At 41.8% G+C, this 24,275-nt stretch overlaps 1 protein-coding gene across 4 annotated transcripts in view; it reads left to right on the top strand.

Annotated features, from left to right (window-relative positions):
• The window catches only part of DNMBP (dynamin binding protein), a 117,269-nt gene that overhangs the window by 70,124 nt on the left and 22,870 nt on the right, over positions 1-24,275 (top strand). For all 4 annotated transcript variants that reach the window (NM_001191163.3, XM_059881962.1, XM_005225639.5 and 1 more), the window contains 2 exons: positions 22,994-23,187; positions 24,066-24,165. In NM_001191163.3, the coding sequence (NP_001178092.2) occupies positions 22,994-23,187; positions 24,066-24,165 (294 nt within the window). The remainder of the gene's footprint in view (positions 1-22,993; positions 23,188-24,065; positions 24,166-24,275) is intronic.

Below are 24,275 nucleotides of genomic sequence, written 5' to 3'. Positions count from 1 at the left end.
GACACAAACCACAGGGCAGAATCGGCCCTACAGAAAAAGGCATTGTGGATACTGGGATTTTGAACAGAGTGAACCAAGTTATGTGGACGATGAAGAAGCAAAGGAAGGTAGAAAGGACTGTGTGTACAACAGAAGTGTGACTCCAGGCTGTGGTGATTGTAATTCAGAAAATGTAGATGATGGGAATCCGAACTCCATGACTAAAAATGATTGGTTTACAGGAAGCCCATTTGTAACCCAGAAAGTTGGAGAATACGGGGAGACGAATGGCTGCGTAAATCATCAGAATCTGAATCATAATCCTAAGAACTCTAAAGAAACTGGACAGTGGACTGACCGCAGGGATTTGAACGATTCTGCGGGGAATTTTGGTCAGCCTCAAACCCAGCATATAGACCGCAGGAATCATAATTACAATCTTGAGGACTGTAAAGAAACTAATTTTTATCATAGAGACCTCAGTGATTTAGATCATGTTCCTGAGAATTATTATACTAATGGTCAGTCTGTGGACTTCCCAGACTTGAGTGGTATCAGTGAACGTAATGAATTTGTCAAATACTGTGACGGGGACAGGAATGTTTATCAAAATGATAAAATCGATCCCCAAACCAAGATTCATGCTGGGGATCAGATGGAGAATAGAGGCTCTGATTCTCTATTTGCAAACTGTGAATATAAATTTCAGAATTACAGAGGAGCAGATTCTCTCCACCAGAGGAAGACTTCAGAATGTAATGGCATCGACAGACCAGGAATGATGGCACCTGAGAGCAGAGGGTTCTTCCCAGAGGGTCCGAGAAGTCAGTGGACAAGGGGGAACCAAGGAGAACATCATGGTGGCGTTCCTCGGGGCACTTCATTAGAGAAGAATAGCTGGCATGTAGAGGAAGAGAGAAGATTAAATGGCCCAGAAACTTGGAAAAGGAACAGCTGCTTCCGCCGCACAGCACCGGGCACCCTGAGACACTCGGAATTTGTGCAGAACAGGAGGAGAGCCCAAGGTAGGAACTCAGACAGGCTTCTTAGAGGATAAGACTGGGAATAAATAAAAGGAATAGTTCTTCTAGGTACCAGGAACATTTGTAAACTTCAGGAAACTGGCCCCAAATTTTTTAATAAGTGTATCCTGAGTGAGAAGAGCCAAGAGTGTGCATAGTGCTGTAAATTTGCGACCTGGCTTTCAAAACCAGGCTGCTTTCATGGGAACTCTCCTTTACCTTAGATGGTTTTTCTCAGGGTCTGTAATCCAAAGATCTTTCCGTTTTTACTTTAATATCCTTTGTTTATCTTATGGAGCCTGGGCAAGTCCTTTATCAGGGCACCAAGTGAAAATTTATTTTCCTGGCCTGTTCTCTCTCTCAATCCCTGCACTTCTTTAGATTTTAGAGGGAAGAAGACTTAACTTGTTTTACAGATGGTTCATCCCTTGACATTTAGGAATCGTAAGTGAATGGTGCACACCAAACCTCTTGTGAAAATGAGAAAAGTATATTTTTAATGGTACATTGTATATGTTAGTTATTCAGGTGAATTTGTCTCCCTGAACTTGAAGATGTAAAATGGGGATATTAAGGGTCTTTTATCATTAGAGGTTCTTTCTTTGTTGCCAGTTTGTCTTCTCCAGGTCTCTGAAATGAACCGTGTTTATTTTGTTGTTGCAATTACTGGACTTCCTTTTAAATCTTTTTTGTGTGTGTTATACTCACGTCAAGCAGACTTTATGGTTTTGGCCAGTTTGGGAGAGTGCAGAACATGCTGAGAGGAGAAAGAGTCAGAAAATGTGAAGGATCTAGAAAATCCATCTCACACCTTCCTCCCAAGTGGAAGCTTTCTTGTCCAGGTCTCCTTCAGAACAGGCCTGGTGGTTAGAAGTGTGGTGGAGCCACTGAAAAGATAAGTCCCTGTTGTGATCCTGGAGCTGCTGGTGGTTTATCCCGGGGTCTTTTCAACACAGACTTAACTTGAATTTCCAGGGTGCTGTTTTGGACAAAGCAGGCTCTCTACCTGCATTTGTAAAGATAAAGAATGAAACCAAACTCGAGATATTAAGCAGCTAGCTGTGTTTTCCTAGGTGCATTTTTACTTTGAAATGATGGGGATTGGATGACTTCTACATTCTTTTCAGCTTAAAAATGTCTGATTCTGTGATTCCTTAGGTTAGTTTTTTGCGTCACTCCATTTCCCTTCCCCCACAGCTGTGAACTTTGTTTCCTTTCGTTAGTTCCTTATTGTATTAAGCCTCCTAACTGTGTTTATTGTTTCACTTATGAGTCAAACCTTTCTCTCTGGAGTGTTGTAATATGCCCAGTGAGCTCTCTGAGATCAGTTTGGTTCCACCTGATAACATTTCCATTTTTATAACTCTCTCTTTATGTTTGAGGACTTAACTTTTGATAGTATATTCACATTAACACTTCTTTTCATACCTCTAATACCCTCCTTGACCTGTAACAATGTTTTGGTCTGTCCCAGAGATCTTTTTGCTTTCTAACTTTGCTAGCTGTTTTACAGCACAGGTGCCATTGCCCTTCCTGAAAGTTAGACAGTCACAACAGGTGCTTACGGAAGGGAACACGTTTGATCTTCTGCCTTGAATTCATATCTCAGCTTCCCCATTTACTAGTAGTGTAGCTTTAGACGAATTATTTAACTTCTCTGAGCTTTGGATTCCTTATTTGTTAAGTGAAGATGATCATACCTGTCTCATAGTGAGATAATATAAATAAAACATGACATGTCTAGAACATAGTAGGTGCTCATAAGTTGTGATTTCTTCATCTCTTATCCACCCATCACCCTTCCCCCTAACAAATCCTCCCCCTCCCCAGCTGTCACTGCATGGTCCCCTCCCTTCTGAGATCCAGATTGACCCCCCACTGGACAGACGTCTGTCCTCGGACCCTGTGTTTACAGGTATAATGCCCTTCCCTTCCTCTCTCCCATTGTTCCCCACCTTCCACCTACTGCATCTGAGAAGCAGAGTGCTCCTTGACCACCTCCCAGGCTAGAAACCAAATTGTTCTGCCAGGATTTTTCCTTCCCCTGACCTGTAGTAACAGTTCATTCTGTGAAGGCCTCAAGCTTGGATTCTTGTTACAGCAGGTCTATTACGGTTTTGCCTTTAAGGTGTGTCTCCTTGTCCCGGGAGGCGGGCCTTGCTCCTAAGGTGCAGCTCTGCTGAGGTTTCCAACTGGATATGTTTGTTGAACCTCCTAACTTGAAGGGACTTCACTTTCACTTTTCACTTTTATGCATTGGAGAAGGAAATGGCAACCCACTCCAGTGTTCTTGCCTGGAGAATCCCAGGGACGGGGGAGCCTGGTGGGCGGCTGTCTATGGGGTCGCACAGAGTCGGACACGACTGAAGCGACTTAGCAGCAGTAGCAGCAGCAGCAACTTGAAGGGACTCAGATTTTAAAGTCTGTCTCAACTCACAGAGAGTTTTGAGTGTCTGCTTGGCTCTTTGGCCTTCAGCTGCTGCTTTCTGCTGTGTTCACTAGTCACATCACTTGCATGCACAGTTCAGGATTTGAAGGGAATTTCTGTATAGACTTTGGGGCTGTCCTCTTTGCAGCTTCCTCTTTTTCAGGATTTCTTCCTTAATATCAAGTCACTTCAGAGTCCACGACCTTTGATTCTGCAGCCAAATAAGATCACCATTGGTTGCCTCTCAATTTTTGCTCTACTTCCCGCATGCTAAAACACTAGGGATTCCCTGGGGGTGGGGGTAATGGGGTATCAGATAAACAGGGATCTTACCTAGTTTTCTTCCCATGTTTTGAGTTGTATCCCCTCCAGTTTCTGGCTGTTTTTGCTGGCTTTCCAACACATAGTTGTTTTCAAAAATATCTTGTCCAGAGTTGCTGCTAGTTTTCAGTAGGGAAGTTCGTACAATGTGAGCTACTCTACCGTTACTAGACCAAAAGTCAGCACTAGGGTTTTATGCTTGCCAAGAACATAAACGGGCTCCCTGGTGGCTCAGACAGTGTAGAATCTGCCTGTAGTACAGGAGACCCAGGTTTGATCCCTAGGTTGGGAAGATCCCCTGGAGAAGGAAATGGCAACCCACTCCAGTATTCTTGCCTGGAGAATCCCATGGACAGAGGATCCTGTCGGGCCATAGTCCAGAGTTGCAAAGAGTTGGGTGCAACTGAGTGACTAACACTTAAGACCATGAATAGTTACAATGGGAAGGGGACCTAGTGCTTCAAATTCTATGTTAACTAGGTTAATTTAAGTGATACTAAGATACCTATATGAAGAACTCTTACAGAGAGAAATAGGAGGCTGAATTCAGATGCAAGTTAAGGCTAACGGTTCAAGGTTGGAGGGCTAGAACACAAAATCCTCTTATATTATTACTAGAAGGAACCTGACATTTCAGCAAGTCACTATTTTATACATGTGGGTAAATACCCATGATTAAGTTTGAAATCTATTTAGTGGATTGCAACTAGCATTTTTTGAAAAATAAAATAGAAGTGAATAGAAAATTTCAAGTACGTCTCATGTAGTAAAAGTATGCAGTACTTCTATATTACTTCTGTGAGTGTATACCTATACATACGTGGATTCCATAAATGCATGTGTGTATATACTGAACCACAGTGTAAAATGTGAGTCACAGTGTGGGGAAAAAAAAAAAAAAAAACTTAGATCCAAGCCACTCAGTTTTTAAATGGAGAGACAAAGCTCAGAGAAACTGAACCGTGTGGCCAGGAGATGTCTGGATGCCCAGACCAGTGCTTTTACTACAGCACCACAGTTGAAGCCAGAAGTGCAGGTTTAGGTTCATTTCGAATAAATGAACTTAGAAGAGCAGGAAAGTATTGTGTTAGGGGAGCCAGGGAGGAGGCTCCAAATGGAATGGGCTCAACTGTGTTGCATGCAGCAGAGAGATGAGAGGATGTGTTCTGAGGAAAGACTTTTCACTTGGTACATGAGGTAAGGAACAAGATGTATTACAGGGAGTTTGGGAGGGAAGTGGCAATGAGGGATATGCAGTCATCTCCTAGTATCTGTATCTGCGGGGGGGGGTTGGTTTCAACACCAACACCCTGCCCCACCCTCACACCCTTGCAGATACCAAAATCCACAGATACTCAAGTCACATATAAAATGACATAGTATTTGCAGGTAATCTATGCACGTCCTCCCATATATTTTAAATCATATACTTTAAATCATCTTAATTACTTATAATATCTGTGCTGTGCTATGCTTAGTTGCTTAGTTGTGTCTGACTCTTTGCAACCCCATGGACCCCTTCCAGGCTCCTCTGTCCATGGGGATTCTCCAGGCAAGAATATTGGAGTGGATTGCCATGCCCTCCTCCAGGGGATCTTCCCAACCCAGGAATTGAACCCAGTTCTCCTACATTGCAGGCGAATTCTTTACTGTCTGAGCCACTAGGTATCTCCCACTTACATTACCTCAGTTCAGTTCAGTTAAGTCGTTCAGTCGAGTCCAACTCTTTGTGACCCCATGGACTGCAGCACACCAGGCCTCCGTGTCCATCACCAACTCCCAGAGTTTTACCCAAACTCATGTCCATTGAGTTGGTGATGCCATCCAACCATCTCATCCTCTGTCGTCACCTACTCCTCCTGCCCTCAATCTTTCCCAGCATCAGGGTGTTTTCAAATGAGTCAGCTCTTCGCATCAGTCCTTCCAATGAACACCCAGGACTGATCTCCTTTAAGATTGACTGGTTTGATCCCCTGGCAGTCCAAGGGACTCTCGAGACTCTTTTCCAGCACCACAGTTGAAAAGCACCAATTCTTTGGCGGTCAGCCTTCTCTGTGGTCCATCTGTCACATCTGTACATGACTAATGGAAAAACCATAGCTTTGACTATACAGACCTTTGTCAGCAAAGTGATATCTCTGTTTTTTAATACACTGTCTAGATTTGTCATAGCTTTTCTTCCAAGGATCAGGCATCCTTTAATTTCATGGCTGCAGTCACTATCTGCAGTGATTTTGGAGTCCAAGAAAATAAAGTCTGTCACTGTTTCCAATTTTTTCCCATCTGTTTGTCATGAAGTAATGGGATCAGATGCTACAATCTTAGTTTTTTGAATGTTGAATTTTAAGCCAGCTTTTTCACTCTCCTCTTTCATTCATCAAGAGGCTCTTTAGTTCCTCTTTGCTTTCTACCATTCAGTTCAGTTCAGTTACTCAGTTGTCTCTGACTCTGCGACCCATGGACTGCAGCATGGCAGGCTTCCCTGTCCATCACCAGCTCCTAGAGTTTACTCAAACTCATGTCCATCGAGTTGGTGATGCCATCCAACCATCTCATCTTCTGTCATCCCCTTCTCCTCCTGCCTTTAATCTCTCCCAGTGAGTCAGTTCTTCGCATCAGGTGGCCAAAGTATTGGAGTTTCAGCTTCAGCATCAGTCCTTCCAATGAATATTTAAGACTGATTTCCTTTAAGATTGGCTGATTGGACCTCCTTGCAGTCCAAGGGACTCCCAAGAGTCTTCTCCAACACCACAATTCAGAAGCATCAATTCTTCAGCTCTCAGCTTTCTTTATAGTCCAACTCTGACACCCATACATGACTACTGGAAAAACCATAGCTTTGACTAGACAGAACTTTGTCGGTAAAGGGTGATATCATTTTCATATCTGAGGTTGCTGATATTTCTCCCGGCAATCTTGATTCCAGCTTGAGCTTCATCCAGCCCAGCATTTTGCATGTTGTATTCTGCACATAAGTTAAATAAGCAGGGTGACAACATACAGCCTTGATGTACTCCTTTTCCAATTTGGAACCAGCCTGTTGTTCCATGTCCAGTTCTAACTGTTTCTTCTTGACCTGTATACAGGTTTCTCAGGAGGCAGGTAAGGTGGTCTCGTATCCCCATCTCTTTAAGAATTTTCCAGTTTGTTGTGATCCACACTTTCAAAGGCTTTAGTGTAGTCAGTGAAGCAGAAATAGATGTTTTTCTGGAATTCTCTTGATTTTTCTATAATCTGCTGAATGTTGGCAATTTGATCTCTGGTTTCTCTGCTTTTTCTAGGTCTACCTTGTACATTTGAAAATTCTTGGTTCATGTACTGTTGAAGTCTAGCTTGAAAGATTTTGAGCATTACCTTGCTAGCATGTGAAATGAGTGCAATTGTGTGGTAGTTTGAACATCCTTTGGCCTTGCCCTTCTTATTTGTATGAAAACTGACATACATGGTAGTATTATCAGAAACAGGTGAGTTTAGATGTGTCAATATTTAGAGTAGTGCAACAGAGCCTGGCACATAGTAAATGCTAAATAAACATAATCTGCTACCATCATCATCAATTATATTTTTCCAACACATAGATCCCATATTCCCTTTGAATGTGATTACACAGGTGTTTATTAACTAGTTTTTGTACTTAGCACTGTACCAAGCATTGGGGTATGCCGGGAAGGATACCCCCCCATACCCCTCACCACCATAGACGTTTTTAGATAAGTTGAAAAAACAAAGTGTAAAAATATGAATAATTAAATAAAGTACAGAAGTGTCTAGCTTAAACAGTAAATACTATGGACAATCAAGAGGAAAAGCTCAGTTTTTACTTGAGTTAATGGAATAGACTTTAGGAAGATGCTTGAATTTTAACTAAAGCTTAAAGGAGTAGTGGGGTTGAGATAGGCAGAGAGAAACAAGGAGAACATTTCTGGTTGGAGAAAGTCTATGAGCAAAGATGCAAAGTTGTCGTGACAAAAAGGAATACAGTGTGGGAAAGAACTAGTGTATCGAAATCTTAGAAACCAAATGGGAGTTTGGACCAGAGCCTGAGGAAGAAGTCAGCTGGCCCTGCATGTGGTGATTCCCTCTCTGTGATCACTGACACTGTGATTGATGACTCCTCTGAGGACCAGAATGGCTGTGGAAAGGGTGGGCATCTGAGAACTCCAGCCTAGGGGATGCCCATGGCATGGGGCAGGAGAAGGGAACACTGTGGGGAGGGCTGAAGAAAACCGAAAGGCTTAGAGTAGGAGAGAATGGCCAACACTTTCAAATGCCCCAGGGAAGTCAAGGATGATTCCATGGATTTGTTGAGGTTATCGGTTGATGGAAATACAGTGATGACACAGAATTAATTAGGAAGAAATTAGATGGGGGAAGAGGTCTGGAAGGAGGTCTTCTTGCATGAAGACCACTCTTTCAAGACCTTTCACACACACAGTGAAATAGAGGTGAATGGGACTGAGGGGGGCACAGAGTTGACCAAGATTTCCTGTATTTACTTTTTAAAATCAGGCTGTACTGTCAGGCTGATTAAGATGGGTAGGTAGGAAGCAAAGAAGAGGGAAAGAGAAAATATGTGGAGGCGAAGGGAAATAAATACAGGGCCCTGCTTTGTCAAGGGTTGGAAAATCATTGAAGTTTTAGAGAAGGTAAGGCAGTCCTGCCTTCTGGGATTATGAGTTGGCATTCTTACGTGAGCCAGATGTCTGCTTTCTCCACGAACCGTTCAGTAGTCAGTCGTGTCCAACTCTTTGCTACCCCATGGACTTCAGCGTGCCAGGCTTCCCTGTCCATCACCAACTTCTAGAGTTTACTCAACCCACGAACCGTTACCTACATTATTTTTAGATAATATTTCATCAGCAATAAATGGGAATATTGGTCTGGGGAGATTCCATGCTTCTGTAAAAGTAAAAAGAAAACCAGGAAAGGCAAGAAATTGAGGTTGGATAGGAAGAGACAGTCTTCTTGGGCATCGTATTTCCTGCGGTCCTGAGGATGTTGAAGTGGGCATGGGGGGGCAGTGAATCCAATGGGCTCACTTGCAGTGCCATGGCAGGGCCAGCCTTCAGAGGAATTTTGGCCTGGGAGCTCAGAAACTTGACATTCCCACCCGTACACCACAGTTTTCCAATATTTCCTGAGAAACCAGAAAGTGCCCCAGGCTGTCAAGCAAGAGGGGTGTGGCAGTTCAGTGCATAGTCATTTCTGATGTGAAGAAACACATTTGTGTACCAGGCCCCACAGCAGGGGGCAGGGCTACATTCTAGGTCACAGAAGTCATTCCATGGTATCAGGAAAATCCTTTCTTCAAATCATAAGCTGAGAGGAGGCAAACAGATAAAACATATTTCATTTCATTGACTCTAAAACCCTCTGTTCTAAGACACTAAATAATTTTATGTAACATTAGAAAGGCTACTACTAATTCGAAGACTAATTAACATGCTATTTACTGAAAAATATATCTCCATTTCTGAGATGTTAAAATATGAAAAAATGTATATCTTAGAGTCTACCGAGATTTGGAAACGCTTCCACTTGCCATTGATCTAGAATTCCTCCTGTCCTTTCCTCAGTGATTTGAAGATCTAGAATTCAGTTTCCTCTGCTCTTCAGCCCCTACCTCTCAGGGGAATATTGAAACCTAACTTACCCTAACATCATAGTTGTGGCAGCTCAGTAGTTAAGGCAAACAAAAGTTAGGATATTTAATGATTTTTTAAAACTTGAGTAGTGTTTTCCGTCATAATCACAGCAGAGTAATACTTGTTTTTGTTGTTGTCTAGTCGCCAAGTCATGTCCAACTCTTTGCGACCCTATGGACTGTAGCCCACCAGGCTCCTCTGTCCCTGAGATTTCCTTGGCAAGAATACTGGAATGTTCTGCTATTTCCTTCTCCAGGGCATCTTCCTCACCAATCAGGGACTGAACTGAGCAACCAGGGAAGCCCAGAGCAGTACCTAGGGTAAATAATAATACTTGCTGTCATCTATTAAGTGCTGGTTGCTGTGCTGATTAGTGCAGATAAGGTACATTAGACTCTTACGTTAATGCTTAGTGTATAATAAATACTCAATGAATGTTTGCTATCCAATGAAATATACTCTGTTTGAGGGCACAGAACGTGTACATCAAAAGATATATAGTATTATTTTGTGTTGTTACTCAAGAAGTGAAGTTTAGAGTAAAGGGTAATCCGAAGACTAAAGAAGCCTTCATCTGGCTGGGCTTAAAGGACAGTAGTTGACCTGAAAGGCACAGAGACAAGCTGGGCTTGTTAGGTTCAAGGAATAATAAAGAAACAAATATTTAAAGTATGTTGTGCTAGGTTCCGTAACAGCAGCCTGTGCATGGGCCTCTAGGCTTGCAGATAGGAAGTGACTAACTTCTCAGGTTAGTCACTGACACACGAAGCCACACGCCTTGTGGAGCTGGTTGGAGAGTAGTGTTAGTTATATCAGACCAAGAGGAGTAAGTGAAGAAACAGTAGGAAAGTACAGAAGATTTTGGAGCCCGGAAGTAACCAGAGAGGACCAGTGCTTTTGTTACGTACCAGGAAACAACAACCCAGAGAGGCTGTGTAGGATAAAGAGTCAGGATAAAGTGAGGGCTAGATTCTGGGTCTTTTGACTTGTAGTCTGAGTGCCTTACTCCCTATGCCTGCTGCTTTCTCAGGATCTAGAAGCAGCTCCACGTATGTCCCTGGAAATGAAAGCCAAAGGAGATATGGGGAAATAGAGTCACTGTTGGGGTGCCAAGAGCTCATTTTAGCCTGTACAGGATGAATGACTGGGGTCCAGGGCAAACCCAGTTTAGGTTCCCTCATATTGAGGTTTTGTTTTATTCCCCCGAAGTTTCGGCTAGAAAATAAGATCGTACTGACTGATATCCTAGGGCCTAGTCAGATTTTACTGTGAAAATATTGGATCACACTTGGAAAAAACCCTTATTTTGAAAGACTGGGTTCACTCCTCTAAATTAACGTAGTAAAATACACAGTGCTTAAGTTCATTTTAATTGTTTTGTTTCATGAATTTATGTCTAAGACCACCTACTTTCTCCCTGCTTTGTTTGCTGTGTTTGAGTATCAGATGAAATGACTCGTCTGAAACAGAAGAAAGCTGTGGAGGGCTTTCCAACTTTCTATACTTTGCCCCATCTCGGAGTACTCTGCTTCGTAGCTTTCTATTCAATATTCATATTTTTTGTTATTAAAACTTTGTGCAGAATTATAACTCAGATCAGCTAGTTTTTGTTTTGTTTTGTGCGCAGTCTTAAAAGATCCATAAAGTGTTATGAGAACAAGTGGAAAGGAGTAAAAGTAAACTACCTAATAGAAGCAGAAGGAGGTCTGGGCTTTACAGAGTAGGACAAAATAACCGGAGGGTCCTGTTAATGAGCAACATTTGAGACTTCACTGTAGTGTTATTAATTATCAAAAATGGAAATACGATGTAGGAAACAGCCACCCTCACATTGAAAAATCACGTAACCCAGAACAGGCCTTGACATTTGATGGAAAGCCCCAGCTAGAGAGGCTAGTTTTGAATCGTAATAGCTGTGTGGTGTCAGGCAAGTCATCTCATTGTCTAGTGCCTTCATTTAGAGCAATTATACCTTCCCTCAAGAGACCTGGTAAAGAAAACATCAGATGTATGTCTGTTTAGAAAATAAAGTTTTTGTGTAAAGTTTTGTTGGCTGACTGTAATCAAAATTTGCTTATTAAACAGTAAAGGTTTATTTCTTCTTCTTCTTCTTTTTTTTTTTTTTTTTTACAAAAACTATCTTTGCCTTCTTGATTATTTCACTTCTGCTGCCTAAAGATTTGACAGTAATAATAACTTCATAGTTTAAAGCACATCTCTCTCGGATTCGGTATGTGTTAAAAAATGGTGTTTCAAAGAATCTAATATTAATTTCGCTGTCGTGGCAGCGTCAGAAGTTGCAGACTCTTGTACTCTGGGCCCTTGACTCTTGTGTGCTCTTCTAAAGGATTGGGTAGGCTCTGGTAGAAGAAGCAAGAGGTGGGAAGCTTTGAGCTGGGTTTTCCGAGGTGGAAACCCTCCCAGCAGGGATTGTACTGGAGGCTACTTGCCAAAATAGGCAGGGCAGTCACTGAGCAAAAGGCTCAGGGAAGAGTTTTTTTAGTTACTGTTGAGATTGAGGACCAAAATATAATAGATTCCTCCCTGAGGTGTGGGGATCGGAAAGAGTCTATGAGTCGTGCAGAAAAGCCAGGGACCACAATGCTGAAAGTTTAAGGTTGGCGGGATAAGCCTTCTCCAAATATTCGTAAGTAGGTGCTGAAGGAAAAGAAGTGGTGGGGGCTGGGTGGGCTGGCTGGAGTGATGTGGGCACATGGAAAACCAGGATTTATGATTCTTCCACTAGGCCTGCTGGGAATATAAGCAGAACAAAAGTCGCTTCCTTTTGGAGTTTTCTAGACAGATTGCTCAGCAGGAGGGGGTTTTGCTTTTCATATTAGACTAGCAAATTGTTGTTTCATCAATGTTTTGTTACCGATTTTCTTCAGCAGTTTAAAAGTATTAGAAAAGAAATCTCAGATTATTAAAAAGTGAAGAAAATTTGAAAAGGATTAACAGTAATTAAGAGAGGACTGAATAGTAGAATTTTGTTTCATAGCAAGTGTTCTTTTTTCCGCATTATTGTTCTTTGTTGTATCAATACTGAATGTTCACTAGAGTAAAAATAGAAAATACAATAAGTTGAAAGAAAGGAAAAAATATCAGAATTCCTGTCCCCTTCAAGACTTTTCATTTTCAGATATATGCATTGAAAATATTTTCCCCCTTTTAACAAAATGGCAGTTCTTTCACAAACTCTTTTGTAGCCTTTTTCCATTTAGCAATGCACAGTAGACAGTTTTCTGTATTAACGAATATAAATCTGTATCTAAATGGTTGTCATAGTACAGTATTGATATTATGCAGATATGTCCTAATTTATTTAACAGGCCCCTTTGGGGAGAAATTTTTGTTATTTCTAAATTTTCTTCATGCATTGATAAAGATCCCTTCACTTGCACATGATTTCTGCCATAAATTATCTGGAATACTATTGACTATGTATTTGGCTTCCCTAGTGGCTCAGACGATAAAGAATTTGCCTGCAGTGCAGGAGACCTAGGTTGGCTCAGACGGTAAAGAATTTGCCTGCAGTGCAGGAGACCTTGGTTCAATCCCTGGGTTGAGAAGATCCCCTGGAGAGGGAAAAGTCTACCCACTCCAGTATTCTGGCCTGGAGAATCCCGTGGACAGAGGAGCCTGGTGGGCACAGTCCATGGGATCACAAAGAGTTGGGACGTGACTGAGGGACTAAGCCAACAACAAATTGAATATTTACTGGGTGTAACACTGCTAGATTTGATTCTCTCTGAGGAATTATTTGCATTACACTGAGTAGGATTTTTTTTAATTAATTTATTTTTGGCTGCACTGGATCTTCATTGCTTCATGGGCTTTCTCTAGTTGCGGTGAGCTCTTCATTGAATGCTTCTTTGACTGCTGCTCTTCATTGAAGTGCTTGGGCTTCTCTTTGCTGTGGTTTCTCTTGTTGCAGAGCACAGGCTCAAGGCACATGGGCTTAGTTGCTCCACACGTGAAATCTTCCCAGATCAGGGATCGAACGCATGTCCCCTTCATTGGCAGGCAGATTCTTATCTCCTCTGCCACCAGGGAAGTCCCCTGAGTAGGGTTTTACAGATGTAATGATATGGACATACATATAGTATACATGCTTAAATATGTCATTGTTCACAGTTGAAATGGGTGGGTGGGTGACCTGTGGCTATACAGAAAGTTAAGTGTGCTTTAAAAATCACGATTTTGTCATTAGCTACCAGGCAGTCACTAAAACCCACAAGTAGATTTCCAGGCCACAGTTGCCAAGATTTGCCTGCCCGGAAAAAGCGCTAGAGGCAGAGTAGCAATTGTAGGCTCTGAAGCCAGTGTGGGCTCTCATCTTCCACATACTGGGCCAGTTACAAATTTCTCTTCATGAATCAGTAAGATGGGGACGATATGAGGATTAAATAAACCAGTATTTGTAAAGTGCCTGAACAATGCTTGACATGCAGAGTAAATGTCATATAAATATTTGTTAAAATTTAAAGCCAAAAAGAGCTCCATTTGATGGTGGAAGGAAGCAGGAACCCTGGAGTTAGGCAATGGTGCCATCCTTCTCGCAGAACTTGATCAGAAGTTCTTCTCTCAGATTGCTTAAAATTTCACCCATAGAGATGAATCTTGGCTAGCATGACAGCTTATCTTAAATTACTGGTAGTACATTACTAGATTCTTAGGAAATTAAAAGGTACTGGTTGAGCTCAAGTCTCCATCCCCAATCCAAGTTCCCTGTCCGAGGAGTTTAGTGTGTTCTCCCCGATACCTTTTTCTGTGGACTTACATATTATATGTGTGTATATGGAAATATGTAGAGGTTTTTGCATGTTTCTCACCTTTTTCTTTCTCCCTCTCCATCTCTTTTTAAAAACAGAAGTGGCATGTTCTGCAACTTTCTTTTCCACACTTCCTTTTAAAGTGTAAATGTTAGCAGTTCTTGCTGTCCTGGGACCAGCTAGGTGAGACCTGCATTCTGATGGCTTTAGGATAAGGTACCTAGAAGTAGCAGGACGCTGGGGAAAGTGAGGGCTGTGCGGGGCCTGGGGAGGAACTGCAGAACAAGAGGTCCTGAGAACGGAAAGGTAGACAAATGCTGCCCTCTTTACGTCTTTGCCTCTTATCGTAAGACTTCTTCCCTGAAAAGAGGATCCCAAAACAACACATTAAAAGGGGCAGGAAAAGGAGATAACACTCTTGATTTAAAAACTCCTGAAGTGAAATTGTGGCAGTTTTAGGACGAAGAAAGAAAAGCTAAGAGGGAAAAGGGGTTGAGTCAGAGCAGAGCTGGGCCCTCTCTTCTGCGTCTCAGTCCAGGAAGCAGAGGATTCCAGCTCCATCCTTTAGAACAGGCCCTGTTGTGATAGCCTGGGGGACTCGGAACGATTCATATGTAAATATGGGAAAGCCTGGGGGAAATGCCTACCCTATTCAAAGGATTTTAGGGGGTTGTGGAGCATTCCGGAGCGCTGGGAAGATTCTATTCTGCCAGCCTGGCCTTGGACCTATGGGAACTCTTGCACCAGCATTTTGGTGCTGCAGGTATGTCCAGGGTTGCTGGAACCCGCACAAAAGCAGGTAAAACAGTTGGCCGCCTCGTTCAAGTGCTGCTTGGAACCTCGCCAGGAGTTGAGAGATTTTCCCCAGCAAAGAGCCAGCTTTCCGAGGCAAGGGAAGACTGAGTGGCTGTTCTCTTTAAGTCTGCTTTGGAATGTGGTGGGTAGAGTTGTGGGAGGCTGCTGGTTAACAGCATCGCTTCCTAGGAACTCTTCAGAATGAGCCTGGGACTGTGCACTAACCTCAGGGCATGGGGATGACTTGGGATTTTGCGGGGGGCGGTGGGGGGAGTTAATGAGACAAAAAGAAAAAACAAAACAAAACAGAACACCCATCCCTATTGGTTTTATCACAGTCATAAGTTTGTGTTGCCAGCTCCTTAACACCTCCAGGGCTGCCCTAGGAGGAAAGTGGGACTGGTCTGCACGTTTTGTTGTTAGCTGGTGCTGCTAGGCCTCAGTTTCCTCTGGAGTGCTTCCCCGTCCCCAGACTTCATTGTTCTTACAGAAAAGTGGGATTTTATGGGCCCGGAACCATTTCTTCTTGGTGCATTTTACCTTAGTGCAGATGGCGTCTTCTGGCCCATTGTGGGAAAAGGACTAGTTTGTGTTGAGTAAATTACTTATTTAATTTGCTCAGCAGTTCTGCAAATGAGGATGTTGAGGCCCAGAGGTGAAAATGGACTTTGGCAAGGCTCCCCAGTTAAATAATGGGGGAGTGTGAGTTTCACTGGCTCGCGGGGGAGGGGGGCTCTCTCTCACTTGTTATTCAGTTTCTCTGTCGTGTCTGACCCTTTGTGACCCCATGGACTGCAGCACGCCAGGCTTCCCTGTCCTTCACCACCTCCCAGAGCTTGCTCAAACTCATGTCCATTGAATCAATGATGCCATCCAGCCATCTCCTACTCTCTTGTCCCCTTCTCCTCCTGCCTTCAATCTTTCCCAGCATCAGGGTCTTTTCTAATGAGTTGGCTCTTCACATCAGGTGGCCAAGGTATTGGAGTTTCAGCTTCAGCATCGGTCCTTCCAAGGAATATTCAGGGTTGATTTCCTTTAGGACTGACTGGTTGGATCTCCTTGCAGTCCAAGGGACTCTCAAGAGTCTTTTCCAACACCACAGTTCAAAAGCATCAGTTCTTGGGCACTCAACCTTCTTTATGGTCCAACTTTCACATCCATACATGACTACTGGAAATACCATAGCTTTGGCTATAGGCAAAGTAATTGTAGATCTTTTTTTCCCCCTTAGTGTGTTTGGAATAATGGAATAACAGTTTTACTTTTGGAGCCATTTCAAGCCAGATGTTCCAAGTCGGACCTGATCTTTGAGTGTTAATGTGTATGTGGAGCCTGAAGGTGACCCGCATCTTCAGAAGCGCCTAGCATTTTGTCAGGGGTGAAGTGAAAGTCACTCAGTCGTGTTCGACTCTTTGCGACCCCATGGACTTCTGCATGGAATTCTCCAGTCCAGAATACTGGAGTGGGTAGCCTTTCCCTTCTTCAGGGGATCTTCCCAACCCAGGGATCGAACTGAGGTCTCCCGAATTTCAGGCAAATTCTTTACCATCTGAACCACCAGGGGGAGGTGCCCAGGAAACCACAAATTAGCAAAAACATCCCACAGGGATGTTTCCTTTTTGTGTTTTAAAGTCTTTTCAACAGTTTATAAATCCACCTATAGGGGGAAAAAGTGGCTTTGTGGTATTTTAAAAGAATTGTTACCATTTCTTTCTGTTTTTAAATATACATAAAAATCTGAGTCTCAGTGTAGGTTGCTGGGTTCAAATTGATGAGTGCTCTGGCATCTTCTGCTTTCATGTATTATAATAGAACTTTGATTCCTGGGAGATAATAGCTTCAGGGGAATTTTTAATATTCAAGGCAAATAAGCCCTGACCTTTCTAGTTGAAATTCCAGGGTAGGGAGGAAGAATGGTGCAGGATTAAGTGGATTTAATTCAGGATTTGGATTTAAATATATTTAGATTGAAATCCCAGAACTGCTGTTTATTCACTACAGAGGCTGGAACAAATTGGTCAGTCTCTCAAAGCCTAGGTTTTCTTATCTGTTAAATGGGAATAATACTACTACTTCAGAGTTTTGGTGTGAATATTAAATGAGTACAGAGACATAACATATAAAGCGCCTGACATGTGGTAGGAATTCAGTAAGTGTCCCTTTTCAGAGCTTTTTAGTCCTGTGTTGAAAATAAATTTCTCTGCTCAACTTGCTGCTTCTGGCAACTGTATATGGGGCTGAAATTCCATAGGTTTAAAATTGTAAATAAAATTAAAAATAAGGCAATTGAAAATTTTATGTAGACTACAATTAATTTAGTCATCATTTAACACTCTGAAGTAAGATTTGAAATTCTGTCATTCATTCTATCCAAAAAAGTAGTTCCAGAAAGAAAATTTCTAATTTTGTCTTCTTAAATTTTATCTTGAATAGTATCAAATTTATAGAAAATTGCAGTGGTATACAGATCTTTATTTGTATTTGCCGATATTTAACATTTTGCCATGTTTTGTTTTCATTCTCTCACTTTCTCTACCCGCACCCACACCCACACATGCACTTCTTTTCTTTACTATTTGAGACTAAGTTGCATATATTGTGCTCCTTGGTAAGCACCAGTGTATTATATGGATATTTTCATACATGACCATAATACATGTGCCATTTCAGGAATTTTAATTAAATTTTTTCATACAGTTTTAAACATTATTTTCTATTTACAGTTACTACCAAATATTGAACACATTCCCTGTGTTGTGCAGTACATCCTTGAGCCTATCCTATACCCAATAGTTTGTACTTCCTATTCTCCTATCCTTACTTCACACCTCTCTGCCCACACTGGTAACCATTAGTTTGTTCTCTATATTTGTGAGTCTGCTTCTTTGTTATAATCACTTCTGCTGCTGCTGCTGCTAAGTCGCTTCAGTCGTGTCCGACTCTATGCGACCCCATAGACGGCAGCCCATCTGGGATTCTCCAGGCAAGAACACTGGAGTGGGTTGCCATTTCCTTCTCCAATCATGAAAGTGAAAAGTGAAAGTGAAGTCGCTCAGTCGTGTCCGACACTAGCAACCCCATGGACTGCAGCCTACCAGGCTCCTCTGTCCATGGGATTTTCCAGGCAAAAGTACTGGAGTGGGGTGCCACTGCCTTCTCCGTGTTACAATCACTAGTTTGTTGTATTGTTCAGATTCCATCATATGGTATTTGCCTTTGTCTCACTTACTTCATTAGCATAATGCCCTCCAAGTCCATCCATATTGCTGCAAATGGCAAATTTAGTCCTTTTTTACCGCTAAGTAGTATTCCATTGTGTATATATGTGTATGTATACCACATCTTCTTTATCCATTCATCTGTTGATGGAAACTTAGCTATCTTCCATGTCTTGGCTATGGTATATAATGCTGCTATGCTTTATTCCTGGGGTGCATGTATCTTTTTGAATTAGTGTTTGTTTGTTTGTTTGTTTTCCCCAGATATATACCCAGGAGTGGAATTGCTGGGTCATATGGTGGTTTTATTTTTAGTTTTCTGAGAAACGTCCATACTCTATTCCATAGTGACTGCACCAATTTACACTTCTACCAACAGTATAGGAGGGTTCCCTTTTTTCCACATCCTTGTCAACGGGTGTTAATTTCTGTTCTTTTCAATGATGGCCATTATGACAAGTGTGAGGTGATCCCTCGTTGTGGTTTTGATTTGTGTTTCCTTTATGGTTAGAGATGTTGAGCATATTTTCCCATGGCTGTTGGCCATCTGCATTTCCTCTCTGGGAAAATGTCTATTCAGTTCTGCCCATTTTTAAATTGGGTTTTTGTTTTTTTTTAATTGAGTTGTAGGAGCTATTTATATGTGTTGGATATTAATCCCTTTGGTCATATCATTTGCAAATATTTTCTCCTTTCAATATATTTTCTTTTCATTTTGTCAGTGATTTCCTCTGCTGTGCAAAAGCTATTTGTTGTATTTGTTTACTTTTGCTTTTATTTACTTTAGGAGCCAGATCCAAAAATATATTGCTGCACTTTGTATCAAAGGGTGTTCTGCCTGTTTTCCTCTAAGAGTTTTATAGTATCTGATCTTATATTTAGATGTTTAATTCATTTTGAGTTACTTTTGCATAGAATGTGAGAGAATGTTCGAATTCCCTTCTTTTGCATGTAGCTCTCCATTTCAGGAAAATTTTAATTGGTTTACTCATGTATCCAATCTACAGTCTATACTGTATTCCAGTTTCATCAGTTTGTCCTATTAATGTCCTTTGTAACATTTTTTCCCTGAGATCAGGATTCAGTTCAGGATCACACATTGCCTTTACTTGTCATCTCTTCAGTTATCTTTAACTGGGGATTTGTCCTCAGGCTTCCTTTGTCTTTTATGACATAACGTTTTGAAGGTTACAGATCCCTATGTTTGTGTGACGCTTCTTCAAGATTCCTTTCAGATTATGCTTTTTGGCTGGAATACCACAGAAGGGATAGTGTGCTGTTTCTAGACCTGACACTCGGAAGCACGTGATGTCGTTGCCTTAATTGGTAGTGTTAATTTTGATTAGTAGGTTTCGGTGTTACCCATTTCTCAACTGTAGAGTCACTGTTTCATTTTTGGAATAAGTATAGTAACTAGTTCAAAACTATGCAGATATCCTGATCATCATCAAAACCCTATCACTAACACCGAAATCATCCATTGATGGTTTGTGCCTGAACTAAATTTTATTTTGATGGCTGCAAAATACGAATTTTTTTTTCTAATTCTGTTATTTCTTATATATGTATATATATACTTTTATTTATTTCTGTATGGCTGTGCTGGGTCTTCATTACCTTGTGAAGGCTTTCTCTGGTTGGGGTGAGCAGGGGCTGTTTGCTGTGATGTGCAGGCTTCTCATTGTGATGGCTTCTCTCGTGGAGCTTAGGCTTTAGGCACCCAGGTTTCAGTAGGGCAGCACTCGGGCTTGGTAGTTGGGGCTAGCTCCTCTAGAGCACAACCTCAGTAGTTGTGGTACACAGGCTTAGTTGCTTGGTGGCATGTGGGATCTTCCCAGACCAAGGATTGAACCCACGTCCCCTGCATTGTCAGGCGGACTTTAGTGCACCACCGGGAAGTCCTCTTCTGTATCTATTAGCTGACATTCTACCATAAGAAAGAGCATTTCTCTTCTCCCCTGTTTATTTATGTACGTATATATTATTGATGAGAGTTCATGGGTTCTTATTTTAGTCAACAGATTACAATTCATTGCTGTGCTTATTTATTTTGATCCTCGAATTGTACAGATTTGGCCAGTGGGAGCCCCTTCAATTTGGTTCCATGCCCTTTCAACACAGTCCCATCATTTTCTTCAGCATATCCTTATTTTCTGCCGTAAGATGTTTCAAACTCATCTACCTTTGCCTTGCCTTGGAAAGAGCCATTTCTCCAAAGAACTCTGGTTCCTTCTACTGGAGAATGGGTTTTAGAAACCAGAATCTGAGTTAACACTTTTTAAACATTGGAATTCCTAAATTCTTAGTGAAGGGGCAATGGGGAAGGATTTTGGAGACTAAAATCTGCTGTGAAAGCTTAGTTTTCCATAAGTTTAATAGTTTGAACACTTGTGTTTTCACTTCTTAGATCTGAGTAAAAATATTCTTGTAATCCCACTCAGATTTGCTAGTATGTTTACTTACCAAAGTCGTCATTTTTTAAAGTGGATCTTAAGGAATTTGAAATAAACAGCAGAGATTGCTTCACTGTTGAAATTTTCTCAGTTGTTTATTTTAGCATTTAACATCTATTTGAAATAAATGCCATCTCATTTTATATATAAGATAATAGATCTCTCATCATATATATATCTAAGTAAAGGTATTTGTAAAAGCTAATGACAAAATGTGCATTTGTTTTCAGTTTTAGATCATGTAGTGTGACTGCAGAGGTTTTTTTTTTTAATTGAAAATACTGTTAAAGAACTTCATATTTATAGGTCATTTGTATCTTCCAGGACATTTGAAGTAACAGAACTTGCTTGTGAGTCTTCATTATTGTTTTCATAGGGAAAAAGAAAGTGAAAGTCGTTCAGTCGTATCTGACTCTTTGTGATGACATGGACTATACAGTCCATGGAGTTCTCCAGGCCAGAATACTGGAGTGGGTAGCCTTTCCCCCTCTCCAGGGGATCTTCCCAACCCAGGAATCGAACCCAGGTCTCCCTCACTGCAGGAGGATTCTTTACCAGCTGAGCCACAAGGGAAGCCCAAGAATACTGGAGTGGGTAGCCCTTCCTCCTCTCCAGGGGATCTTCCCAACCCAGGAATCGAACCGGAGTCTCCTGCATTGCAGGTGGATTCTTTACCAACTAAGCTATCAGGGAAGCCTAGACAATTCTTAAATATTTTATTATATACTACTATGCCAAAGCCTTTGACTGTGTGGATCACAATAAACTGTGGAAAATTCTGAAAGAGATGGGAATACCAGACCACCTGACCGGCCTCTTGAGAAATTTGTATGCAGGTCAGGAAGCAACAGTTAGAACTGGACATGGAACAACAGACTGGTTCCAAATAGGAAAAGGAGTTCATCAAGGCTGTATATTGTCACCCTGCTTATTTAACTTCTATGCAGAGTACATCATGAGAAACTCTGTGCTGGAAGAAGCACAAGCTGGAAACAAGATTGCCGGGAGAAATATCAATAACCTCAGATATGCAGATGACACCACCCTTATGGCAGAAAGTGAAGAAGAACTAAAAAGCCTCTTGATGAAAGTGAAAGAGGAGAGTGAAAAAGTTGGCTTAAAGCTCAACATTCAGAAAACGAATATCATGGCATCTGGTCCCATCACTTCATGGGAAATAGATGGGGAAACAGTGGAAATAGTGTCAGACTTTATTTTTCTGGGCTCCAAAATCACCGCAGATGGTGACTGCAGCCATGAAATTAAAAGACGCTTACTCCTTGGAAGGAAAGTTATGACCAACCTAGATAGCATATTGAAAAGCAGAGACATCACTTTGCCAACAAAGGTCCATCTAGTCAAGGCTGTGGTTTTTCCAGTAGTCATGTATGGATGTGAGAGTTGGACTGCAGAAGGCTGAGCGCGGAAGAATTGATGCTTTTGAATTGTGGTGTTGGAGAAGACTCTTGAGAGTCCCTTGGACTGCAAGGAGATCCAACCAGTCCATTCTAAAGGAGATCAGTCCTGGGTGTTCATTGGAAGGACTGATGCTAAAGCTGAAACTCCATACTTTGGCCACCTCATGTGAAGAGTTGACTCATTGGAAAAGACTCTGATGCTGGGAGGGATTGGGGGCAGGAAGAGAAGGGGACGACAGAGGATGAGATGGCTGGATGGCATCACCAACTTGATGGACTTGAGTTTGAGTGAACTCCGGGAGTTAGTGATGGACAGGGAGGCCTGGCGTGCTGCGATTCATGGGGTCGCAAAGAGTCGGACACGACTGAGCGACTGAACTGAACTGAACTGAATGTTAATCTGCCATCACAGTAATTGGGTTAAGGTGGGCCACGCAGTCACCCAGATCTCAGACAGATAATTCCCACCTAGTTCTTGTTTTCCCTTTAGCTGGCATTGTTATGTTTCCATAATACTCTCTTTAACATGTGCTAGTATATCAGTGTTTATAACTTCCAGCTTGGTATCTCTGCTGCTAAGTTCCTGAAACAGGTTTTAAACCTAAGTGAAAGCAGTTCTTTATAAGAACAGCACCTCCTTCAGCCTCTTTTGCAAAGTGGCTGTGGCCACTGGTTTGTCCTCATAAAATGGGCCAGCTGCTTGTTTTTAGGACAGATTCTAGAAATGGTATCTCACGGATGGGAGAAGTTCTGTCTCCAAGCTTGCTCAGCTCTTCATATTTGTGATTAGAATGGACTTGGGGATCAGGTTTCCTGATGGTCAACAATCATGAGACCTTCGGTTGTGCTCTTTTCAACTCAAAAAGAATATGTTCTTTTCAACTCAAACTGTTGCAGAGGCCTGCTTTCATAGCTGCTGACCCGTTCTCTTTTTCCTTCTAGAAATGACGCTTCTCTCCTCCCAGTCTTCATCACTGATGGCCCCTTCTGGTTCTGTGTCCACTGAAAACCCAGAGCAAAGGATGCTAGAGAAGAGAGCCAAGGTGATAGAGGAACTTCTTCAGACGGAAAGAGACTACATCCGGGATCTGGAGATGTGTATTGAGCGGATCATGTTTCCCCTGCAACAGGCACAGGTGGGAACTAGTGGAGTGAGCTTTGCCATGAACATGGTTCTCCAGGCCTAAGGCTTAGGGTACGGGAGCTTTCACCACAAAGATTTATTGGGTTTGAAATAAAGGTTGTGACTGCGGCTCTTAATTCAAGGGCCCCAGTTGACACGTGTCATCAGCTTAAGCCTTCCCCATCCTGTCACTTATCAAGTCCGTTATTAACTTACTAACTTAAGTTACTGCAATAACTCCTAGGACATTTCCTGTTTCTGTGGTGAAAACAGTTCCAGTGAGTCTAGAGTTACCACTTTACACTTTACTGGGAAGCTTTGCAGTAATATTAATATATTGAAGTCTGGTGATGGTTTACCTGTCTGTAGCATCTGATTTACAGGTTTATTCCAGAAACTCTTACTAATATGTGTATGCTAGACACTCTCTTAAATGCTGGGGATGAGGCAGGGGGGAAGGTTAACGGTATCCTGGGGATTTACAGTCCGTCCTGTTGCTTGTTACTTGACCGCCTGGGCTCAGCTTGGGTATGGACTCCTGGAACAGTCACTCATAAGAATTCTAGGAAGTGGATGGTGCCATCAGGTTTTGGGTCCTGGGTGGAATTTCTGTCTCAGTATAATAATTGTACAATTATTATACAGTTAACAGAAATTGGTTCTACAGTCATTTCACTATGTTAATGGGGATGGGGGAGCAGAAAGTAGTTGGATCAAGGACAAAAGGTGGCACTGAAGGTGATGTCAGATGTTCCCATTCTGGAAACCTCATGAGAGTGGTGAAGATGACCTTGAGGGATTTTTGTATCATCCTTGAAGAGATGTTCCTAATGTGAATGATATGCTATTAATTTTGTTTCTATGCATCTTTGTTTTGTTTTCCTTTCTCAGATACCAAACATTGATTTTGAGGGACTTTTTGGAAATATGCAGATGGTGATTAAGGTCTCAAAACAATTATTGACTGATCTGGAAATCAGCGATAACATAGGTATGAGCCCCTGCTGTTATTTCAGAAACAGGTTTTTTTTTTTTTCTTTTCTTTTGTAGGAGACAGAGGAGAAGAGCACTGGTATTTAATAGTTTTACTAGGAGAATGAA

Source organism: Bos taurus, chromosome 26 (genome assembly GCF_002263795.3).
Source record: "Bos taurus isolate L1 Dominette 01449 registration number 42190680 breed Hereford chromosome 26, ARS-UCD2.0, whole genome shotgun sequence".
NCBI classification, from domain to species: Eukaryota; Metazoa; Chordata; class Mammalia; order Artiodactyla; family Bovidae; genus Bos; species Bos taurus.
The sequence above is the reverse complement of the archived record's forward strand: the minus strand, read 5'-3'. Positions and strand labels throughout refer to the sequence as shown.